This window comes from Spinacia oleracea, chromosome 5 (genome assembly GCF_020520425.1).
Source record: "Spinacia oleracea cultivar Varoflay chromosome 5, BTI_SOV_V1, whole genome shotgun sequence".
In the NCBI taxonomy this organism is placed as follows: Eukaryota; Viridiplantae; Streptophyta; class Magnoliopsida; order Caryophyllales; family Amaranthaceae; genus Spinacia; species Spinacia oleracea.
In genome coordinates, this window is record NC_079491.1 from 44859491 (window position 1) to 44884821 (window position 25331).

A 25331-nucleotide genomic window follows, 5' to 3' on the forward strand; every position below is an offset into this window, starting at 1 on the left:
TCGTCTGCAACATCAGGATGACCGGAGAATAAGGCGGTGGTGGCGCAGGTGGTTAGTGGCGGTGAAGGTTTGAAACAAGAACAATGGAGGTCAATTGTTTTTTTTGGGGTTATTTGATTTTTTGGAGGTTAATTTATGTTTTTGAGGTTTTTTGATTTTTTTGGGGGTTAATTGATTTTTTTTGGGGGTTTAATTACTTTCATTAAGGGTTAAGGTTAGGATTAATAGGTAAAATGGTTGATTAAGGGCAAAAGTGTAAACATACGCTAATGGAGGCTTAACGTCCGTTAACCTTGTGGATATTTTGTGTTATTTTCTAAAACCTCACAGGTATTTAGTGCTAGTGCATTCTGGAAAATTTAAGGGTATTTGGTGCATTAAGACAAATCTCAAGACAAATCTTAGGGGCATTTTATGAAAAATCCGAATAACAAAAGTAACTCTAAATCAATGTGATTATTCTGTTTCAAATGGATTGAATTTTCAGAAAATGTTAATCTATTTAAACTAGTGCTACTAAGACACATCTAAAAGTTCTTCAAACTCCTAACTCAAAGAATTCGTGATACCCGCACAGAAATGAACCAGATCTATTAATTAACTCAAAAATTCTCAAAATTCCACCAAGATACACCCAAGTTCTTAAATACTATGAATAATTTATAAATTCAGGAACGAAAAAGATAACAAGCAGAAGAAACAGTACCACACGAATAGGAGCGCGTGAAGACGACGCGCCTCCACCTATACACAACGTCTCCATTTACACAAAGCCACCCCCCTAGACATCTTAACTCAGTTGATTCTTCATCGGAGGATGAATTCGACTTTCTCCAAGTAGGAATCGACGGATGGGATGAAGATGAAGATGAAGAAAACAACCGCACTATCCACCGCGAAGATGACGATAAAAAGGAGCACGACGATGATGACGATGTGAGGAGTGTTGAGATCGTGATTCTTGACTTCTTCGGATCAATACGGTGAGAGTGAAAGAACTTGAAAATGGAGTTGATCAATGAAACTTGATAATGGGAAAGAAAAAGAGAGTAATAGAGCCTAATTAATTTTCTCTCTCCTAACTACTTATGAAAAAGAAAAAGAAAAATTAATTTTTGAATTTCGAATTCAAAACTGGTTCAAAATTTCAAACCGAAATTTGAAAATTTGAGAAGGGACCCACAATTACTTCGCCCAATCACTGCTTGTCACGTTACTGTGGATGTGGGGCTACACATAAATAAACGAAGTTTATGTGTAGCCTTTTTCGCCAAAAAATTGTTAGATCATAATCATCATATCATGAAAAGAAAGCAGTAAAAAATAATAGCAAGTTACATAACATTAATGGAAAAAGGAGAAAGGGGACAAATGGGCATAAATAGTCTTTCTAAAAATAAAAAATAACCTGTTATTTATATAACCTTTGCTTCCTTGAGCATCTCTTATCTTTCATGGTCCTGACTCATGAGAGATACAACATACACCTCCACAAGCAGCTATATACTGGTCATCAAAACTCGCATTTTCCCTTCTCTGGTTCTGCCTATGCTTCTCCTTCTGCCCTGCCTATATACAACATTCAGCTTGTCTCTGCAATAGCTGACTTCTGTGTTCTAAGCACTCAAGGTTTTAAGACTTTTAATAATACAACATAAAACGCATGTCCAAGTTGATACAAAAGACACAGTGATGCTAACCAGGTTTGTAGCCCAAAATTGATGTTAAAATCTTGTTTTAGATCTTAATCTTGTACCCAAAAGGGCAAAAGTTATGTCCCGAGAAACATGATACTGAAAACAATAAAGACCTAAAACATCGCAATGCAATCAAATTAATTTAGAAACAAATTTAGGTTTTTCTTGTTTTGCAGTCAAGATAATTTGAAAATAGACATCCTCTAAACATTTAAGTGATATTTCATATATCTTGACAGAAAAGCTTTAAATAAAAGAGAAAATCAAACAGCAGGTACTCAAACAGTATTAAAAGCCACACAAAATGAACAAGACCTAACAACCAATAGACAAAAACCTGAGGCAGAGAGAGGAGTAAGGGTGGTGAGTATATAAGTAACCTGAAATAACTACTACTTCGTGTCAACTAATAAGAAACAGAGGATATATAAATTTAACAAAAAATCACGTAAGATGAAAACTGCTACACGGCAAAGAACTTTTTATTGCCCGAGAACAGCAAGCAATTTTTTCAATTAAGTAGAGAAACACTGCAATTCAGCAAGACAAAGTGCTTGTATGGAAATTTCCATATAAAGCAAGCAAATCATTCCAACCAAGCAACTAGAATCATCAGGATATACATACCATGGCAGACGATTATTAAAGAAATAACATAAATTGGATGTCTGGTATAGTGGTATCTGATATCTCATAAGGTTAGAGCTCAGCTCAAAATAACCCCTAGAAATATCAATTTTTACTTTTCTTTACAGAAACAGGAACACCAATCAAATTTCCTATACCATAAATCCACATGGCATTAGCTCATTAAAAAAACCTTAAATTTCAACCCACCAGAGTGACATACTAATGATACAATACAGTATACAATTTAACTGTACCGACTAATTAAAGGAGCAATTATCTGCAAATTTCCAACACCAAACATACCTGATTTACAGGATAAAATAGTTAGATCTTTCCCTTCATCCAACCTTCACCTATTGCTCCTGAAGCCACCTCGTGCTATAAAGTAACTCGAAATTTTCCATCATTAATACCTCCGTGAAGATTTCCTACAAACAAAAATCTCCACTTCTGAAAGCCCTCAAAGCCTCAACGGTTTCTCGCAAGTCAGCAAGAAACTCCAGCTGCCTCTCCTCCTCAGCAGTCAGCTCCCTCCCAAACAGAAGCACCCCACTCCCCTGCATTACTTCCTTTCTTTCTTTTGTTTTATTGCAACATCAAAATAAGGACAACTGATTTTACAAATATTCGGATATTGCTCATGAACTGTCACATTACATACTTCTGTTGTTTGATATACTTGCAACATAGCCCGTTGACACAGGATTTAAGGAAGAGATTAGAGAAGGTATACAAATAATTTTTATTAAGTTGTCTGTTTAACTTAACTAATCTTTTCCTTAAACAACGTGTCAATGGGAAATGTTGGAAGGTTTTGAAACGGAAGTGCTAAACAACGAATATGAATTTATAACTTACTTGTTTCTACCACATTCCAGACAACGGTTTAACTTCTTCATCGAATCCCCAATCAACAATTCCGACTCGATGATATTGATTCATCAGCATAAAAATTACTAAGGTACTCCACGGTTACCTTTTGTAACCTTCTTCAGTGAAACACATGTACAGCAAACCATAGCTTCAGTAATGAAAAATAGAATCCCCTATTTCAGAACACATCTACTCTACTGATGACTGAACACAGTAAACCTACCCCATCAAGAGAAAAACATCTTCTCCCTTTCTCCCTGTTAGGTACTAGGGTAAAGGGTAAAACAATACTCAAAATGCTCCTGAAAAATGCCAGTTCTTTAGTCACCAGCTACCATCTTCTTCTAAAGACTGCAGCATAATATGTCTACAAGACTACAAGAAAATTTCATTCTGAGCAAACAATAAAAAGCAACAATATCTGTAAGGTGCATGAATCAGGCCATCAACAAATCAAAATTTCATATGTTAAGGCATCATTTACAAGTAACAATTACAAAACAACACAATATGCAGCAATTACTTATTCCAGTCTCAAGTCACAAATAAGAACATTTTCTCAAGGCTCATTTTCTTTTATAAACTACCTATTTTCGGACATTAGAACTTACAAGGCACCCAAATGGCCATAATATAGACCCAGGGAAGATGAAAACAAATAACATGTTAAGGTCAGGATTGCACCATAAGGTGTTGTAAGAACAGGACTGACTAGTGAGTGCGTAACACAAGCTACTGGATGCAGTAAACTGTTTTCCCTTGAAGACATACCTAGATCCTGAACCGTATCCCATAAATATTCAATGTCGATCACGTATGTTACTCAAATTTGATTACTATTTTCAGACATGAGTATGCATCCAAGGGTCAGAACCAAGCAGTTCACAAAGATTTTGCATATAATTAATTCACGAGTAAAGTGGCAATCCACCAAAACGATGTCCAAGTGTCAAGTATACGGTATACCACGCAAGTAATTGAGGTGAATTGAAGAGCCAGAATAGCATATCAAACCAACATGTATATACAACAACAACAACGACAACAACAAAGCCTTAGTCCCAAAATGATTTGGGGTCGGCTAACAAAAAATTTGTCAGTTTCCATTTGTTACAAGACCGTGAAGCACCGAATAACCAATAACCATAGCTTTACCTGACAGAATCATTTAGCTAATGGAAGCCAGGTAATAGTTGCTCACAACCAAATCAACCACACTACTGATGTACCCAGAATATGCTACGAATCTCTGAAGGCCTCAAGCAGAACACCGGAGTCCTCAGCGAGTCAGCGTTGATGTAATTGATAGCAACATAGGTTCTTTAAAAAAAATAACTCTAGCAAGGTTATTTTGCCCCATTGATTGAATCAGAGATAAGAATCAGAGAGACCAAAATTAACTGAAACTAAGTTACATGACTGTAGAATGGAAAGTTGCACATATGTGAAAGGCAAATAACACAAACATTGTGGATGTTTAGTAAGCACAAAAAACCAACTATCTTTTCCCATCCCTCCTCTAAACAGAGGAAAGGTGGGGACTTGCATGCTTTCCCACTGATAAAACATAGTTGGTTATAGAGCCCAGAGTTATACCTAAAACAATGATATGTTTGGATGTGGATATGAACACTAATTTTCTAGGCTTCAAATGAACTTGCCACCAGATTAGCTTAGTTGGTTTTAGACTTGGGGCCTTGGGGTGGCAGAGAGGGAGGGCGGGTGTCGGTACCAAAGACCTGGGACTGAATCCTGTTTACATCACTGTCTTACCAAATAACATGCTCTTACCAACAATACTAATTCTAAACCCAGGAGAAACCTGATAGCCAAACCTCAAAAAAATCAACTAATCAAACATCTAGATGTTCAAACTTCTATTCCCAAACTGTTACCTGTGTATGTATAAAAAGGAGCAAAAAAGGATTTAATTATCTCTACTTAGTCAGCAAAGATTGTCAGACAGATAAAACTCCCTTTTTTGGGACTTTCCAATGTAGTATCCACTTACTAAAAGTAGTTTATAGAACCTACCTTATTTTTTTCTAAATAAAGTGATTGAGTTAGAAAAGGATTTAACAGAAACCATATATTTCAAAATACAGCGGGGCACTTTTAGTATTACATACAAAATAATCAAGCCAGATTATTTTTTCTCTATGTTCGTGAAAAGTTCAAGTGGATATTATTACTAGGACAGGGAGCAAAAATCATATGAGATCCTGTGATGAACAACATTACTGGTGCAATTAGTCCGAGGTTATTTGACAGAAACTGAGGTTGCAACTTGCAAGCAACAAGTCAGCTTTATATTCACTCAATGAGAAATAGAGAATCAGCCTAATGCCAAGCTCGAGAAGCACCAATTTTCCAAACCATGAGAAAATGTTGTTTAAGCTTGTTCGATGGATGCTCTGCACATAATACAGGCAGAAAGTTGATTAGTGAAAAGCTAAAATCTATATCAATTTGGTTATGTACACATTCATGTCCAGAATCACTTAAGTAGGGATTAAGGATTTGAACAGCAGAATGTAAAGAGAATTTAGTTATGTTTCCTCTAGGCAGTTGGAAGTTAGTTTTGCTGCTAACGTAAATTGGTACGATCTGTATTTAAGGAAAGTTCATGCTTGGATTGGTACATTAAGCTACATTATTGTACGGAGCACCTTCAAAATAAAAAAATCTGCCTTCTCAACTCTCTATTTTCTATACACCCAAAAATTTATAAACCACTTCACAAATTGTATAATTTCCTAAGGAGGGAAATCTAGCAACTAGCAACTATTCGGAACGGAGGGAGTATGTCTGTATCCCTTAACCAAGAGCTACTTAGCAGGTTGTACTATACATTATGGTCAAACAAGCTTTGTTATAGTACCTTGTACACACAAAGGTATATCGTGAAATAGTCGATAATGAATGGTTGGAGGATCAAAACAGGTAGTTGAGATAAAAGAGGGGTTGGGAGAATAGAAGAACATAGATATGAAATGAAACTACTACTTTTAAACCTAATATATTATATACTCCACTTCATATACTCTATAAGTTAGGCCAGAGTGGCAATTACAAAGAACACAGGTGATACTCAATTAGCCATTTTTCTCTCCATCCTTCAGCCAAGCACAGAAAGCGCTGAAATTCATTAATCATTTGAGAAGGCAATACACAATTAAACCCAACTCTTTAGCCGCGGATGGCAAATACATGGGACATGGCATGAAACAAAAATATATTATGGAGTAAATACTAATCAGTGACACCTTAGTACCTTACCCCGTGCTTTTAAAGTACGAAATCAAAATTCAGCATACGTGAAACTCAGCAATTATCAGCTCCATGTAACACAAAGCAGAAGAAATGTCCTTATAACGCAATTTTGTGTGCTTTTGATAACCTCATTTAATTCACAGCTTCAACAGCTATTTCAATACGATATAATCATATAAGCTATGGCTATCAAAAAGTCGTCCTAAGGAACTGTGGTTTATTTATCCAACAAGTATGTTAGGCTTCTTAGTTCCCAGCAAAAATATAGTTCTTTATTGCAACCTGAATAAAACACCTGCAAGGATCTTAATACTGATGCTTTAGTGCTTATTCATCTAGCTTCCAGCGGACTACTGCTTTATCTGAAGTCTAAATCCCCAGAAACTTGTCTCTTCTCTAAAGGCTCAAGGATGGGAAAGAGTTGAATCAATTAAACAATCTTAATACTGATGCTTTAGTGCTTATTCATCTAGCTTCCAGCGGACTACTGCTTTATCTGAAGTCTAAATCCCCAAAAACTTGTCTCTTCTCTAAAGGCTCAAGGATGGGAAAGAGTTGAATCAATTATACGAAGAATTCTTGCGGATTTGTACACATGAAAAATATTCATCTTAATTCCAAAATCTAATATTAATTATTTTGTTTCCAAAGTAATTAAACATGACATAGGAAAGAAAGAAAAGAAGAAAAAGGAATCGAGGGTAGATAGCAACTGAAACAGGATGTACGAGCAAAAGTAACATTAAATAAGACATCAACAGTGCCCACATTACAGCTGTCTGAGTAACACTATCAGGAACACATAGTCAGTCAGTTAGCTAATGTTATATACTAGCCAAATGACATGAAAAAACTATCAAATCAGAATTTAATGAAATTAGCTAATAGTATAGATTATAGAGTTCTGGCAGATTACAAGAGAAAACTATAACTATATGGCAGTGACGGAGAAGGGAGCCAAGAAAGACCTGTTTGCAGTTGAGGAGTACATGAAGATCAAGCTGTAACCTGTTCAGAGTGAACTCTTAAATTCAGATTCATTTGCTGCATTGCCTTCCGTTACTGCTTCTCAACTGGCTTGTACTTCTCCACTGGCTTGTACTTCATTGCTAGACACTGTATCAGAATTTCCAGATAAAGCTGCATTTTCATTGCTGCCTTCTTTGTTTCCAAACAACTTAGATGGAAGTAAATTAGCAACTGCAGCTTTTGCACTGGCCTTGGCTCTTTCTGCTTCTTCAATCTCCCTTCTCTTAGCTTCTTCCTTCTCGTTCTCCTTCTGCTCAATTAACCTATCCAGTTCCTCCTCCTCCCGTGCTTCCCTTCTCAATCCATCCTTGACTATCTTCTGCATGTCATCATTAAGGTCAATACTTCCCTCATCCAAAATATCACCTACAATCTTCAGCACATCATCCACCCTTCCAACATCACACAAAGCCTTGAACATAAATTCGTAACTAGCAAAATTGAACTTGAGCTTTGTAACCATTAAGTCAAAGAACGACTTTGCTTCATCAATCTTTCCCACTTGAACCAACCCTTCAACCAACTTATTGTAAACAGGCAAATTAGGCCTCAAGTTTTCATCAATCATTTTCTTAAAATACACAGCTGCATCATCAGGCCTATTACCCTTGAAGCACGCATCCATCAACAAACCATATGTAACTTCATCCGGACTAACCCCTTTCTCACTCATTCTTCCACATAATTCTTCTGCTTCAGGAAGCAAATCGTTGTTGCACAACAGCTCGATCAAATTGTTAAATGATAAGATATCAGGATTACAATTCTTCTCACCCATACTCATAAAAACTTCAACTGCTTCCTTAAACCTCCCTTCCAAGAAATATCCATCTACCATCACATTATAGCTTCCTAGATTCACAGTCAGCTTCCATGGCGGATTGTGCAAGTTCTTCATCTTCTCAAACAACTGTAACGCCTCCTCAAACTTACCAAACCTACAAAAAGCATCCAATACCAAATTATATGCCACGTCGTCCATCTTAACCTTCAGATTCTCAGCTACTGCCTCCTCAAACTTCTCCATCGCCTCTTTCTCCATTTCCTTCAAAAAATACGCTTTCATCAATGGCCCATACACAATCCCATTTGTTACCTCCCCGCCTAATTTCTCCCTCAACTCCTCAAAAAGCTCCAAAACTTTATCCCCATCCTTATTCTTAGCACAACCATTCATCAAATAGCCATACACAACCTCGTCAGCATCGAACCCCCTCGACAACATCTCATCCTTAATCTCAATCCCCTTCTCAACCCTATTATTATCCACCAAACCCTTAACCAAAATCCGATAAGTCGCCCTCGAAGGTTCAAAGGGTGCATCCTCAATTAACCTCTTATAATGCTCAAGGGCAGTATCAGGTTTCCGACACTCGCAATACAAAGTAATCAACATATTATAAGTGATCACATTCGAAGCAATTCCAGCCTGAGTAATAAAACGGTGAAGAGATAGAAAATCAGAATACCTCGACGCTCGCAGAAGCGCCGCCATAACAGCGTTGCAAGTGAAAATGGTTGGCCTGCAATTCGAGTAAACAGAATGACGCGTATACAACGCCGCTTCATCGAGGTCGTTCTCCCGAATAATCTTGAGGATTTTGTTGTGAAGATTGAGGCGATTTCCAGTGAGAACGAAGACATGTTCGGGAATCTTGGGGGCGTTAGGGTTAGAGTTTGTGGTGGGAGAGCGCTGTTGCTGCGGTTGCTGTTGGTGGCGAGCAGGAGAGATAGGGGGTTGCATACGGAGTTGGCGCTTGCGTTTACGGCGTTCGGCGGCGATGTCTTCAGGAGTGGCGAAGGAGAGGAGGCGGATGGAGATGGAACATGGTGGTGGGGCACGGTGGAGGACGCGGTGGTGGTAGGGGAGAGGTAGTGTTTTGAGGCGGTGGAGGAAGGAGGGTTTGGAGAACGCCATTGATGTCGGAGAAGAGAAAAATGGGAGGGTTTTTGAAGGGTTTAGGAAAATGCGACTATCTGAGTGAAGTGAGCCAGTGATAAGCTTAAGATGTGGGAATGAATCAACGCACTCAGCAAGCCATGTTTTTGGGTTAGTTTGATAGCCGAGACATGTAAAAACTAAAGTGGCTTTTGTCTATTTTGAACACACGTGCGGGTGATCAGCGCCATTTATGTCGCTCTTAGCTTAGGATTTCTTGCCACTTTTATTATATTTTGTGTAGCTTATTGGTCATTTATATGCTTTATCCATTTTGATCTTTTATAGGTAAAATGTTGAGTAAACGTAGAATTCCAAGGTAGAAAGTGCAGGAAACAGGCTTGTGCGCGCGCACAAGTCAGCTGTGCGCGCGCACGGTGAAGAAAAAGGGTCATAGAAGGATTTTCCAGACTGTGCGTCCGCGCAGGATATCTGTGCGCCCGCACAGATTTGAAGTCCCAAAATCAAGACATTCTGCCAAAATCGTGCGCCCACACGAGTTTTAACGGTGTGCCCGCACAGACTACCATGTGCGCCCACACACTATGTCATGCGCCCACACAAGAGCTGGAACAAGCCCAAGCCTGATTTTCAACTGTGCTCCCACACAGAATTTCTATGCGCCCGCACAATGCGCTACTTCTCACTCTTCGCTCTGTGTGGACGCACGAAAATTCTGTGCGCCCGCACATACCCCTGTGCGCCCGCACAGCGACACGGGCTGACTCTTTTTCGTAATTTAAACTTCTATTTTGGGGAAGCATATAAATAGGATTTCATTTCTTATTTTCAGAAGTTAGTTTTCATTTTAGTTTCGAATTAGTTTTTCAGCTTTGGCTCTAAACACTTTGTAATTTCCCAAATTTCTAGAGAGAGAAACTCAATTAAATTCAAGTTTGTTCTTCAATTCTCAAGTTTTGTTCAAGAATTCTGAAGCTTCAAAGTAATTCTTTCTTCCGTAATTTCTTTTGCTCTTTCGTTGCTTCTCTTAATTGCTTAAGTTCTTGATTTCTACACTTTCTATTGGTTGTGGTTTGCATTGAATTTTAGGATTTCATGTTCAAATTGCTTGTTTGATTCTCAATTTTGCCTTCAATTCTATCATTATGTTCAATTGCATAATTTTAATCCTTAGCTTAATTTCTCTTTCAATGTGTAGTGAGTAGTTTCCATGCTAGGGTTACGGGTGATGCTTGAGAAGTATTTGAGGATGTAGAATTGAATTATTGTTGGTTATGTGATTAAATTGTGATATGCTAGATAGGATTTCCATGCTTAACATGATTGGTAGTTGCAAATGCCATTATTGTTATTGAAATTTGAGTGTTCAGCATATGCTTGTCAAGAGATTGAGAGTGTTTGATTGCATATGAGTAGCTAGTTGATTTCATGAACCATTTTAGGACTTAGGTGATGCGAGAGCGTGCCATAGGAACTAGAATTAGTAAGGCGTTCTAACCGAGAGGGGTGAATCGCTAAAATAGTTGGTTGCTCACTAGAAAGCATGTCTTTGCATCATCATGTATGTTATTCGATCTGTTTTCCCCAATGAAACTCAAGTGGATCCCCAATCCCCCTAACTTTTCCATTATTGATTGTTTGCCATATAATTTTAGATTCGTTAGTTTCAAATCAATTCAACCATTCTTCTAAGCTAGCTTGTTTGTCTTAAACTCAAGTCGCTTCGTTCTCTTGGGATGATCCCTAGCTAGCCACTATAAACCAATATAGTCGGTTCGTTTAGGAGTTTTATAAATTTTGTTTGGTAGGCGGAGTTTGTTTGAACGACCGAAAAACGCCCTATCAAAATGGCGTCGTTGCCGGGGAGCGGTAGTCGTATTTGAGTTTAGCTTAACATCGAGTCTAGTTTAATTAGTTTACTTCTTGCTTTTAGTGTAATAGTCATTGCTCACGTTTTCTTTGAGTTGTATGCAAGATCGAGGGCGAAGCCGTCATCGACCCCTCTATTCTCTCGACTTGGAGTTAGAGTGGACATTACGGAATCTTAGGAGAAATTGAACCCGATCTTCAACCTACAACAAATTTGCTACCTTAAGCGAGATTCCGGACCAAGAGCCTATAAGTCCTACGATTGAGGATATGGCTTTGCCGGTGAAGAATTTGGGAATTCCGGGCGCTTTTGAGGCCCACTTGTGGAATTCAAGCACCAACCACAAATGCCAATAATTTCGAGATTAGGCCCGCTTTGATCACACTAGTCCAAAGCCATCCATTTTGTGGGAAGGCTAGTGAGTCTCCGCATGAGCATTTGAAGTAATTCGAGCATTATTGCGACACGATCAAGCATAATGGGGTCACTTCCGAGTATGTGAGACTCAAGTTGTTTCGGTTTTCGCTTCTAGGGAGATCTAGTTATTGGCTTCACAAGGAGGTCAAGCCAAACTCACTAAGAATTTGGAACGAGGTCACTTGTGCTTTCCTAAGAAAATTCTACTCACATGGGAAAACTGCCGAATACCGGCACAAGATACAATCATTTGAGCAGAAACGTGATGAGTCCTTATTCGAAGCTTGGGATAGATTCAAGGAGTATCAAAGGAAATGTTGTTAGGTTATGAACAATACAATAATATAATTCATGCGGAAAAACTATAAAGCCAGAATCCAAATTAATTGCCACATAGTCAATTAGAATAATTTAGGTTACATACAATGTGATGCATGCCTTCCCTAGCTGCTCCCGAACCGAACAAGAACTAGTCTTTAGAGCCCCAAACGTTGCCCCTCCGTAGAAAGTCTACAACACGTTCAGATCCGCCTTAGGTTTAAGCAACTAGGATTTTACTTAAGGTTTTATGTATTCGGGTTAGGCTATATTATGTTCTCCCTTGAACACAATGAGAATAAAGAATATGATTTTCAATGTAATTGATGTGTATAATTATGAGGGCCTAGCCTCATATTTATAAGGTAGGAAATAAGGAATTTGAGTCTTACTAGGAATAGAATTACCAACCCTACTAGGATTGAAATTCTTATCCAATTAGAATTGCAACATTAATTAAACTCTTAATTAAATCAATTCCAGTAGGACTAGGAATACTTAATCCAAGGTTACTTGAGAATTAAGAAATCAGACTTTTCTTGGAGCCCAAGACAAAACAACCCAACGCAGCCACAATGGGCCACGTTGGTGCGCATGCCTGCCTAGGCCCAGCTACAGCCGCAGCTGGCCGAAGGCCCAGCGCGCTGTGGCCTTGCCTTGGCGGGCCTACACTGCTTTGCTCGCTGGCTTGGCGCGGCCCACGGAGTTGTTCCCTTGCTCGCTTGCTTGGCACGGCCCATGGAGCTGCTACCTTGCTCGCTGGCTTGGCACGGCCCATGGCGATGCTTCCTTACTTGCTGGGCGCGGCCCATGGTGCTGCCTTGCTTGCTTGCTTGTCGAGCGATGGGCCGGCTCGCTTGCCGGCTTGTCGCTCGTCAAGCTTCCGATTCCGGAATCCATTTCCGTTTTGAACAAATATTTACGTTTCCGTTAATATTTCCAATTCCGGAAATAATTTACTTTTCCGATAATATTTCGGATTCCGGTAATATTTCCGTTTCCGGCAATATTTCCGATTCCGGCAATATTTCTATTTTCGATAATATTTTCCGATACGAACCATGTTTCCGTTTCCGGCAACATCTACGACTTGGATAATATTTATATTTCCGTCATGAACCATATTTTTGTTTCCGGCAATATCATCATATCCGGAGTATTCTTTATTTCGCCTTTTGACGATTTCAGCTCCCACTGGAACCGAGATCCGTCTTTTCCGAATGATCATAAATGGAGTACTTAATGAATAATATATTCACTTAAATACTTGATCCGTTCACGTACTATTTGTGTGACCCTACGGGTTCAGTCAAGAGTAAGTTGTGGATTAATATTATTAATTCCACTTGAACTGAAGCGGCCTCTAGTTAGGCATTCAGTTCACTTGATCTCACTGAATTATTAACTTGTTAATTAATACTGAACCGCATTTATTAGACTTAGCATTAAATTCATACTTAGACCAAGGACATTATTTCCTCTAGTCTCCCACTTGTCCTTAGGGACAAGTGTGCATTTCCTAATTCCTTTGTCGATTGATGCCTGCTCATGAACATAAGGTAAGAGTAGTCATCTTTATTATGTCTAGGGTATTTCTTGGTTTCAGAGTTATACTGATCAAATAAATAGATAACCATAGCCTATGATTCATCTGAGCACGGCCATGCATTTTTCAGTTTCTAGCTCTCCGAGTGGCCTTGTACAGCTTTCAGCATCTCATCCCGATTTATGGGAGGACAATCCCAATCTTGTGATCTTGAGGTTAGACTTCGTTTGATAGGTGATTACCTGAGCGTTACCGTTATAGTCTTCTTTTACGGTGTGACGCTTGACAATGTCAAAGTAACCAGTTCTCAAATAAGTAATCTTAAATCACTCAGGTATTGAGGATTAGTGTCTACTAATGTAACGAAATTTACTTAGGACATATTTTCATCTCTTACAGTAAAGTTTCATAGGTATGTCCGATACTAATCTACTCAAGTTAGTATCTATGCAAATGATTGCGACATTTCCATGTCCACATAGTTCAAGAAACATAACTACTAGTCATCTTGCACTCTAGTCGTCTAGCATTTTCTATGCGTCCACCTTTATAGAAAACTTCCGACCAGGGACCATTTTCAACTTTTGACATTCAAGTTCACTTGATAGACATTTCTTAGTCACAGGACTGGTCCTGACAGTCTATCTTGAATATATTGTCAAATTGAAAGGAGCTAGTCATCATTTAATAAACCATAAAATTAATGGAAAAATGAATTCTATTCATTTATATGAATGGTTAACCGAAAAGTTTTACAAAGTATTAAACTCTAAAACTTTAAAACATTTATTAAGGACATCAAAGCCATTATCCAATATGCTTGATTCTCATAGCTGCAGTGTGCGAGTTGTGCTTCACTTGCGACAGAGGTTTAGTCAATGGATCTGAGTCAGTTCCAATCTTGCTTATCTCGACTTCTTTTCTTTCCACGAACTCTCGTAAAAGGTGAAATCTACGAAGTACATACTTGACTCTCTGATGGTGTCTAGGCTCCTTTGCCTGTGCAATAGCTCCGTTATTGTCACAATATAGAGCTATTGGTCCTTTAATGGAGGGGACTACACCAAGTTCACCTATGAACTTCCTTAGCCAAATAGCTTCCTTTGCTGCTTCATGTGCAACAATGTACTCCGCTTCAGTTGTAGAATCCGCGATGGTGCTCTGCTTAGCACTTTTCCAGCTTACTTCACCTTCGTTGAGGTAGAAGACAAACCCAGACTATGATCTGAAATCATCTTTGTCGGTTTGGAAACTTACGTCCGTATAGCCTTTAACAATTAATTCATCATCTCCACCATAGACCAAGAAATCATCTTTGTGCCTTTTGGGGTACTTCAAAATATTCTTGGCAGTAGTCCAATGTGCCTCTCCTGGGTCTGACTGGTATCTGCTCGTAGCACTGAGTGCGTACGCAACATCCGGTCGTGTACATATCATAGCATACATTATTGAACCAATCAATGATGCATATGGAATCCCACTCATTCGTCTACGCTCATCCAGTGTTTTTGGGCATTGAGTCTTGCTTAGATTCATTCCATGAGACATGGGTGTAGCCTCGCTTGGAGTCAGCCATATTGAACCTTTCAAGCACCTTACTGATATAAGTTCTTTGACTAAGTCCAATCATCCTTTTAGATATATCTCTGTAGATCTTGATGCCCAGTATGTAATGTGCTTCTCCTAGATCTTTCATCAAAAAACATTACCCAAACCAAATCTTGACAGAGTTCAACATAGGAATGTCATTTTCGATAAGTAATATGTCGTCGAATTTTCCAGCGCACGAAATGCAAGGGTTAGAAAATTCCTGCGCAGGCAGATCTGCGGATTTCCAGAAAACTCAATCTTTAACAGCTCATAACTTCTTCATACAAACTCGGATTCTTGCAAATAATATCTTGTTGGAAAGCTACGGAATCCAGATTTCCTATTCCACTGATTTCACATCAATGGGATTCGTGAATCTCGAGTTATGGCCCAAAGAGTGGAGGTCGGTCCATTTCAGTGAAGCCCAAGTAAAAGCCTTATAACTTATTCGTTTTAAATCGGATTTGGGCTTATGCTAAGTCAATGGAAAGATTTTTCCAAGGCCTATACAATTATGTGATGTTCATGATCCAAATCATAATTTATAAGACTGACTTTGAATTCCTAAGGACGTATCATTTGCTAAACGGGCTAACGAGCGTATTCTAGGCACTCGTGAGCATTTTAAGTAACTTGTGTTAACATTTACATGTATTGTGCCCAATAAGTATGAGTTTGAGAAGTGTTATTGTTTGAGCTATGTTATTCTAGAGCCTGAAGGCAAGCAGTAGAACATTGTGGCGCATACAGGTGTGTTGTAATGCGGACAATCATATTCTATCTTTCTATCGATGCAACCACATATTAAGCCGTAACGGAATGCAAATGCGACTAAATATGTGTCCAGTCTATTTTAGGAAGCTTTATATTTATGGAAGTTTACTATATTTTAACAAGTTCTGCTCCGGGTGGTCTCTTCAGTCAGTCGAGGTTCGTTCTTTAGCTAATCAGAGTGCATTATTGGCGAGCGGGTTATAGTTTCATCATTGAACACACTGTGTCGGGCCTAGGGACAAATGTAGGCGTCTACAGCCACAAAAGTCCTGGTTATCTATATAAGCCAAAAGATGAAATACTACTAAGCCATTTGGGAGAATTAATTGTTGATGATTTCTCCATCTTCCATTTCAACAATTAATGGTAATCTGATTATCCACTGTTGAACCGCTAACAACAAAAGGAGTAAAGTCCTTTGCCTTCAAAGAAGAGCCTTTTGCCACATTCGAGTCCTTTGAAACGTGAATGACCTCCTAACTACCTTACCAAAAACTATCTGAGATGCATTTGAAGTAGTTGTTACTTTGTTGATCACTGCAGCTCTTGCCTCTGCTTCCTTTTTAATTTTTAATTTTGTTAAATGGCTACATTATTCTCGAAGAAACATTTAAGCCTAACTAAAATATGATCATTAATATCATAGCCAACTATACATTAGTAAATCTGCCTTAGTTTATGATGAAGGGATTATAATAACGTGTGGTTGATATGATTAAAAAAAATAACATACTCCATCCACATATAATACATGGTGTACTTGACCGACACAATGTTTAAAGAGGGTGAATTAATTTTATTAAAATAAAAATGCAAGTGGGTAAGTGAGGGTATTAAGGTATACAAATAATGTTAAAGGTAATGAGAAATAAAATGAAGGTATTCAAGTCCCTTTCGTCGAATCGCCATTTCAGAGATAAAGCTCGAACATTCAATTCTTTGTTGGCATTCACGTCTATGAGCGGTAGAAATAGTTGACAACGATATTAATGACGGTAGAGACCCCTATGTCTTCCGCATAAGTGGTAATAATCATCATAAAATTGGGTCTTTAATCCCAGAGCCAAATAACTTGCTAAAGTTGGCGTAATTGTACATTTATGACATTGATAATGAAGTACAAAATCATATGCATGTGATATATGGTTATGAATCATCTATGATAAGCCTCATAATCCTATATAGAAGGACTACAAAAATGCTTAGCAGTGTAAATCCATATGCTGCGATGTTTCGGAATGCTCGAACCACGTTGCGTGACCAATGAGAATATCGAGATTTGCGGATTAGGATTATTCGGGCTAGAGAAGGTAGACAATATGTTCACAGTTTTTTAGACTCTCATGAAAATATCTATAACTTAATTTTGGATACTTTTTTAGTTTCTTACTTCTGGTTTTATGTTTTGCATATGGGAAATACAATGTTTAGAAACATTTTGATGTTGTCAAATAATAAACATTGTAATTAAGGATGTGTTCGACACTATTTCCAAATTTTAGTTATTATTTTTTTTAAAACTAAAAACTTGTTTAGACTTGGTTTCCTTATTTTACCAAAACTGATAGTGGGAAAAAAAAAAACGAAACCGCAAATTGTTTTTTTATAAAGTAAAGATATGCTACGTGTATTTTGCTGGAAGCTTGTGCCCCTCGTCAACACCTTTTATTCCTTTGAGTACACATGTCAATTATGTTATCATTATGATAATTGTTCAAAGATTTTTTTGGGTCTCCATTAATCCAAAAGCTCACAATATAATTCATCAAGATAATTATTTTTATTGCTCGATCAATTCAACTTGTGATATCTAGTTTCAATGAGAAAGGAATATTATACTCCGTATCTTCAATCTCTCTCCTCTATCTCTGCAAAAATATATCCAAAATACCCCCAATTAATTTAATCTGCATCTTGAAAAGGCATCAACAATGGCGGATGAAGACATCTTGTTAATCCCATTTCGTAATCAACCACCCATCAAAGTTTTAGAGATTTCCCTTTCTTCTCGCTTCTTCAGGCTGCGATTTTTGGGCCGGATTCTGTTATCGAAATCAATTCAACAACAATTGAAAACAAATTCCATAAATTTAACACAAAATCACCCAATTCAATCAGTAAGTATTGGATGAGTTAGGCAACCCAATTTATCAACCATTTTTTCGGTTCATTATGCAAGTTAGATGAAATTACAGAAGAAAGGGGTGGTATCAAGATGAATAGAAAAGAAGAAGGTGAAGAAACCTCCATACATGTACGATGGCAGTGAGTGAGTCGGAGATGGAGAGAGGTCCTTGAATGGAGATGGTGGTGAGTGAGTCGGCGATTGAGAGTGTAATCCCCCGTAAATTTAGAAACATTATTTATATATTTTAACGTATAGTTAATTATATTTAAATAAGAATTTACGGATTTTAGAAATAAATATATAATTAACGCATATTTATTTTATTACATTTTGAATGTTTTTAGCGATTTATGAAATCAAAAGTAATTTTAGAATTTTACGTTGAAAAGAATTCGAATTACGAAAACCGATTGAATTTAGAAAACGACCCTAATCGATTTTGGATTAAAATCCTAAAACTAGATCCTAAGTCTAGCCTAATTGGGTGAAGCCCAATATTATAAACCCATAACCCCATACTTCTACTCCACGTAAACACAAAACACCAAACCCCTTCTCTTTCTACTTCACGTGAAAAATCAAGAAACCCCAAAACCCTTCTCTCTCCTCACTGCCGTCATTGCTGCTGCCGCCCAGCCTCCACCACCGCCGGCGCTCCCTCCGTCGTCCCTCCCGCCGGTAACTCCCTCTTCGTTCTTCCTCCTTCTTTTCTTGCGTTCCCTTTTCTTTTCGTTTGTTCTCACCATTAATCCCCTCCCTTTGTTCGATTTCGCACAGCAGCTCCGCGAACTCCGCTGCCGCCGAGCACCCTTCCGCCGCCAGCGCAACCCCGCCGACACCGCACGGTAGCACTCTTCTTCTTCTTCTTCTTCTTCTTCTTCTTCTTCTTCTTCTTCTTCTTCTTCTTCTTCTTCTTCTTCTTCTTCTTCTTCTTCTTCTTCTTCTTTCTTTCCCCTTCGTTTTTCCTTTCTCTTTTACTTTTCGTGGTTGATCTTCGCTCATTCGCGCAGCCACCACCAATGCACCACCTTGTGCCGCCGTCCTTGCTCCTGCCGCCGGCAACATCCTTCTTTATTTGGTTATTTCTTAAACCCTACGTAAACTAAATATTTTGATTATATTTTGTTTATTTAATTTATGCTTTGATTTAATAAATTTATGATTTTTATGATTTTATTAGAGTTTCAGATTTATATATTATGTTTAAATAATATATTTAATTTTCAGATTATCTAAATACATTGAAATATTGATTTTTGATGATTTAAAGTATGAATTTCAAGGTTTTAATGGTTGTAAATCATGGTAGGACGATTGTGGATTATTAAATTTATTGTCTCGATGTACTAGGAACGTAAATTGGCCTTGGTGAAGTTTTTAAATAAGTTATATTGCTGAAAATTTAAAGTACGATGTTTGCAAAGAGTTTTCAACGAATTTCAATCACTAATTCAATAATTATGATGCTAGGAAATCAAACATTCAAGTTTTGATATTGGGGAAGGTTCTAAATATGTTTAGGATGTATTTAGAATGCTTTATTATGGTTGCGAATGATTATAAATTGATTGGGAATATTTGTTTGTTGTTTTACGCGGAGAATTCTCTTTAGGCGACTTTTGAAAGTGTTAAAGTGGCCTATCAGTTTTTTTACACAAGGTACATACATACCTGTGTGCTTGGAGATGTGTGTTATTATTGAAACCATGTTGAATTGTCGATGAACTTGGTTATGTTGAAATTTACATGTTTAATATTGTTGGATGAACATGCTAAACATATATTTCGTTACGAGAATTATAACATGTTAGTATGGATGATTGATGCAAACATGTTGGTTGGGAACACTAGATTATTTTATATATATTGGTTTAGATCGATTGATCGTTGTTCCCTTTTAGCTTTTCACTACTTTATGAGGGCCGAGGACCTTGTTTAGTAAGTTGAAACCTTATACCCATATACAGGGGTTGATCATTGTTAAAGGAAAGGTTGAATTAATTGGAATGAGTCTTGATTGATACCTTTGTGATCACTTACTTAATTCCAAGATAAAAACAGTAGTGAATAATTTTTGATTGTATGACTTATGTGATTGTTGAGTCATAACAGAGTTTTAATCTGTAAATCATGTAAAGTGAAACTGAGTAGCAATAGCTTTAGACTGTGCACGTATGAAGTGACGGACAAACAAGAGTTGGGGTTCATGGTGGTAGCCCATGGCCTTTTCTAGGACCGGATTGATCACCGTGTTCTATTTTTATTTAAAAGTTCCTCGATATCTGTGAGGGGGTCGAAAAAGCACGAGGCTAATGCGTGACCTTGTCCCTCGTGGGTGTGACGTTTCTTTTTGTCAAATCAAGTGTAATTGGATTTCCTGTGAGTTTTCACCCAATTGACTGGTAATATAGGAGTCGTCATTCAGTTTTTAACGACAATGAGAAAAACTGACAAAACCCGGTTATTGTGACATAAAGGGAGTGCAATTATGTTTGACCACGACGGCCGTAGGTTCCCTTGTGATCCCTGGTGTGGGAATCTCTCAACATACACCCGCAAGGTAGAGATTGAGGGTTCGGGGGACTGTAACTACCGAGAGGAGTACTCGCTCTTCGATAACTCCAGAGGAAGGATATCCTTACTAGCTCAGCATAAATAATTGAAGGGACATGCGTTAACTATTAAACTAATCTGAGTTGATTTTAACAATATGCAACATATAGTACTAGATCGAACGCGATAATCTGATTTAGATTGTTTTAAGGGACCTAGCATGATAATCCAATTTTCCAACATATTATCTTTATTAGGCGTGATAGAACAATCAGATTTAACTAGTTTAACAGTTCATAAAAGGGCGAGGAAAGCAATTAAACCATGGAAGAGGGACACATTACGACACACCCTTGAGAGGTGCGTCACGGTTCTCAGAAAACTAACCACTTTGACTTTGCTATTTCTCCTTTTATTTAACGAATCTCAAATTATAGGACATGATACGTTATGTTCGATTTTTGGATCGATTGCGACAGAACGCGTGATCAGTTTTGCAGCGTGAGGCTTAGGATTAGGGGTTTAGAGTCAATACTTAGAATAATAATTGTGTGTTGTGTCCTTTTCACGTCGAACTTATGGCCCTATTTATAGAAAAGAGTTCGTGGAAAGATAGAATTGTAGGACTCTAATCCACGAGGAATTAGGAAAGAACACGTCCCAGGTAATTTCAGCGCTCAGGGCTGGGCGCCGAAGATTTCGGCGCCCAGAGCCAGGCGTTGAAAATAGGGTCTGGGCCGTTTCTTTGTCAGATTAGGATTCTTAGAATCCGGAGTGTATGAGACTTTAATCGAGTCTTTTAGTGCGTATTAATTTTATAATGGAATGCATCTGGACCCGTTACGAACTCTAGGCTCGTTAGGATTTTAATTAATACGTAACTCTTATTTTTGAATCGTATTAGGAATAGGATTCTCTCGCAATTTCTATCTCATTTAGGATTTATGTTGGAGTGCAACACCTAATTCTGACAGGTTTATATCTTAAATGACTTGCCACTTTTAACAACTACCCATTACGGCAGTTACAATTTTTAGCAGGTTTCCATAAATAGCAGGTTTTTATAAATAGCAGGTTTCGGGTGAAATGAAAAGAGGAATTGAGATTCGTTATTTTATAGGAGATGCGTTGCCAAGTGGAGATTTATGTTCTCATCATCGAACCTTCCCTTTCGGGAATGGGGACAAAAGTAGGTGTCTACAGTTAGCCCCCACTTTGACTGAGTCTTGGAGTAAGACGATGGTCAAAGTACTAGACGGAGTGCATCACACAAGTCATGGTGACCTGTTTTGCGAGGGTCTCACGAGCCCCCGAGTGATAACATTTGACTTAAGGGTCATCACTTGAAGTGTCGACATATCCCTCACGTGTCATTGGGATTTGTCAACGGATAGTATAGAAACTCCCTCACTTTGTCATTGGAAGTATCTAAAGAGGCGTAGAAACTCCCTCACTTTGTCATTGGGAGTAGCTACAGATGTTTTCGAAATTAAAGCTATAAAGTGTAATTGGGTCTGGCCAAGCCCAACCACGAGGTAAAAATGTTTTTAAAGATTCTCATTTTCAGGGCTAGCTAAACGAGAAAACCCCCTTGTTTTTATGGGACGTAAAACGAAGGAAAATCCAGCACATCGTTCTTTTTTGGAAAAATGGAAAACCAATCCTTTAATTTTTGGAAAAAGGGAAAACCTAAAAAAGTTATCGCTGCAGCGACTAAGGACCTGCGCGGTTAGTGACGCAGACCCCGCCGGCTAAAGATGGCGAGCTTGTCCGCTAAGGGTGGACACCCCGTCCGATAGAAGTGGACGAATCTGTTTTTTGAAATTTGAAAATAAGGACCTACGCGGTTTGTGACGTAGACCCCGCCGGCTGAAGATGGCGAACTGATATGCATGTTTTATATAGTATTTTTACCCCCGTCCCTTAGTACTTTTATGTGTCAAACATGCTCTTATGAGCCGTTTCTAGTACTAATGTGTGTTATTGAGTGTGCCTTAAGTTTCAGGTTTGATTATGAGAAATTGGTCTTTTTAGACCCGTTTCATGTTGATCTAGGCCACTATATGAGCCCGAGGAAGTTCGGGACCTCCATCGTCGACTTTCGGGAGCCTTGGATGCTTATGGTTGAGCCCCGAGAGTTAGACTCAGTGATATGGGCGAGCTACCTTGAAGATTGCAAATCGCCCTGGAAGCTGAGGGCAAAATGCAACCATCGGGCGGAATTGAAGCAATTTGAATTCATCAACGCGCGCCCGATCCGGATCGGGCGGTCATCCTGGAGCCTATGTGGAGAGTTCACAAACCGCCCGATCGGGCGGATTTTAGCCCGATCGGGCCGACTATCGAGTGGATCGCCTGATCGGGCGAAGCGTCGCCCGATCGGGCGACGCCAAGTTTTTTCGCGCATTTACTTTCCGTTTTTAGGCTTTATTTTGGCAAACTATATAAACAAGCTTTAATTGTTTTTAGAGGACACTTTATTTTCTAGTATTGAACCTTAGTATTATTTTCCTGAGCCTAGTTTTCTCTCTAGTTTATGCAAAAACACTTAGTTTAATTCTCAATAAAAATTCAAGCTTTCACTTCCCTTTGTTCTTCAATTAGGTATTATTTCTTATTTCAATTCATTGTCTTGCTTTAATAATGCTTTCAATTATGATTATTACTTTGTTTATTGTCAACATGCTTGAGTAGTTTAATTTCTAGGGTTGGGGATCCATGAATAATATGAAGGGATGATTGAATGATTATGATTGTTGGCATTGTAATTGATTCCTATTGATTGGTTTATTTCACTATACAATTAGATTTGCGCAGGTTTAATTGTGGTAGTTATGCAATATCAAATTAAGATTCGAGAGATGCAATTTGATGTTTAGGCTTGTGTCAATAGGTGGAATTAGAGTTAATACGTAGCGAGAGCCCGTTAATTCTAAGTCTATGATTAGTATCGACTTGAGAGAGCATGCTAGTCTAATTAATTACTTTGTTGATTATCGTGATTGTTCAATGTCCTGGATTATTATTTGTTGGCGAACCTATACCCTAGATTCCTTAATATATTGATTCATTCTTGTTTAATTATCGTTCGTAGTCTTAGCATACAAACCATCAACCAACTTTTGTTCACAGTAGTCTAGATTAATTAATTGATAGTAGAAAGAACGCCTGTTTCCCTGTGGATTCAATCCTGACTTCCCTTGCTACCTAGCTAGTGGACTTAGGTTATTTTTGATTAGTTGATACGACTTTAGCCTATCAAAATTTGGCGCCGTTGCCGGGGATACGGTTTTATTTTCTGTTGTTGATTGCTTATCCTAGATTATTGTTTGTTACTACTCAAGGAATTCACGTTCCTTGAGACCGGATCTCACATTGTTTTGTAGTCTTTGTCTATGCCCAGGACCGTAGGTACTAGTAATCTTACTCCATTCGATCCTGAGCCCGAAAGAACCTTTTGTAGACGAAGAACTTTCATTGCACAGTGTGGGAATTACTCTGATTCTGATCATAATATTGGCGGTCTTTTTCCTTGAGATACAGATTCAGTTTCAGAGATAGAGATGGGTGACGAAAATCTGATACCGCCACCTACCCCACGGCTTACAGACTATTCTAAGCCAAGTCTGTCCGTGCTACCAAAGGCGATCATGCCTTCTATTGCAGCTGAGACCTTCAAGATTGAGCCTGCATTGATTAACATGATCGAGAGACGCCAGTACGGTGGGGAACCAGGTGAAGATCCGAATCTTTACATTCAGTCCTTTATCCAATATTGTTCCACCATTAAGCAAAAGGGATTGACTCCGGAGCAGACTATGGAGATACTTTTCCCGTTCTCTTTGAGTGGGAAAGCTAAACTGTGGATTAATGGGTTGAATCGGGCGGCTTTGAAAATCACTAATTGGGAGTCCTTGGATCTTGCTTTTTATGTTAAATATTTTCCACCTGAGAAAACGGCTCGTCTGAGGGGTCAGATATTAGGTATCTCACAACAAGCGGATGAGAGTTTGTTCGAGGTCTGGGAGAGATTCAAGGATTTGCAAAGAGAATGCCCGCACCATGGTTTGGAAGATTGGTTCTTGATTCAGCAATTTTATAATGGTCTGGGCAATGAGTCTAGATGTCTGTTAGATTCGGCTGCCAGTGGAAGGTTCATGCAACTTGAGGTGCCTAGAGCTATGGAGGTGATTGAGGAGATAGCCATTCACAATGCCCAGTATGGAAATCCTAGAGGTCTATCTAATAGGGGTGGTAAGCATGATTTAAATTCTATTGAACAATTAACTGCCCAATTGACTGCTTTACACTATAAGTTTGATAATATGCAAGCAGCCAATACTCAACCTACCCAACCTGCTAGTGTAGCTGCTATGAGTGTCCAACCTGCTACTGTTTGTGAAAGTTGTGGAATGTCTGGTCATTATGCACCGGAATGTAGGAGCTCTGTTGAACAATGTCACGCATTTCAATCCTACAAACAAAATAACCCATTCTCCAACTCTTACAATGAGGGCTACAAAAACAACCCTCTACTATCCTACAGGAGCAACAATATCTAGAACCCTCACCAAGTCCAACATCCACCACAACAACCATACCAACCCTACCAACCACGGAACAACTACAACCAACAGTCTAGTGAACCACCTGGGTTCCCTAGACAACACACATCACTTTCATCACCACCACCTCAAACCACACAGCCTGACCCTCTGCTAGTAGAGATGAGA

The 25331-nt window shown here is 38.6% G+C and overlaps 1 protein-coding gene and 1 non-coding gene across 4 annotated transcripts; both read right to left on the bottom strand.

Moving 5' to 3' along the window:
* Positions 1-580: 580 nt before the first annotated feature.
* LOC110775943 (pentatricopeptide repeat-containing protein At3g49240, mitochondrial) lies at positions 581-9539 on the bottom strand. 3 transcript variants are annotated; one of them, XM_056828178.1, is made up of 3 exons: positions 7442-9539; positions 3424-5614; positions 581-3316 (listed from the first exon to the last, which is right to left on the bottom strand). In XM_056828178.1, the coding sequence occupies exon 1, from the start codon at positions 9418-9420 to the stop codon at positions 7543-7545; it is 1878 nt and encodes a 625-aa protein (XP_056684156.1). In that variant the 5' UTR covers positions 9421-9539; the 3' UTR covers positions 581-3316; positions 3424-5614; positions 7442-7542. The 3 variants fall into 3 exon arrangements, with proteins under 3 accessions (XP_056684156.1, XP_056684157.1, XP_056684155.1); XM_056828179.1 differs by having other exon boundaries at positions 581-1569; positions 2631-5614; XM_056828177.1 differs by having other exon boundaries at positions 581-5614.
* A 15021-nt stretch (positions 9540-24560) lies between these two features.
* Positions 24561-24667, bottom strand: LOC130462353 (small nucleolar RNA R71). The gene has a single exon (XR_008922448.1). It is a non-coding gene; the product is annotated as a small nucleolar RNA R71 (small nucleolar RNA).
* Positions 24668-25331: the final 664 nt, after the last annotated feature.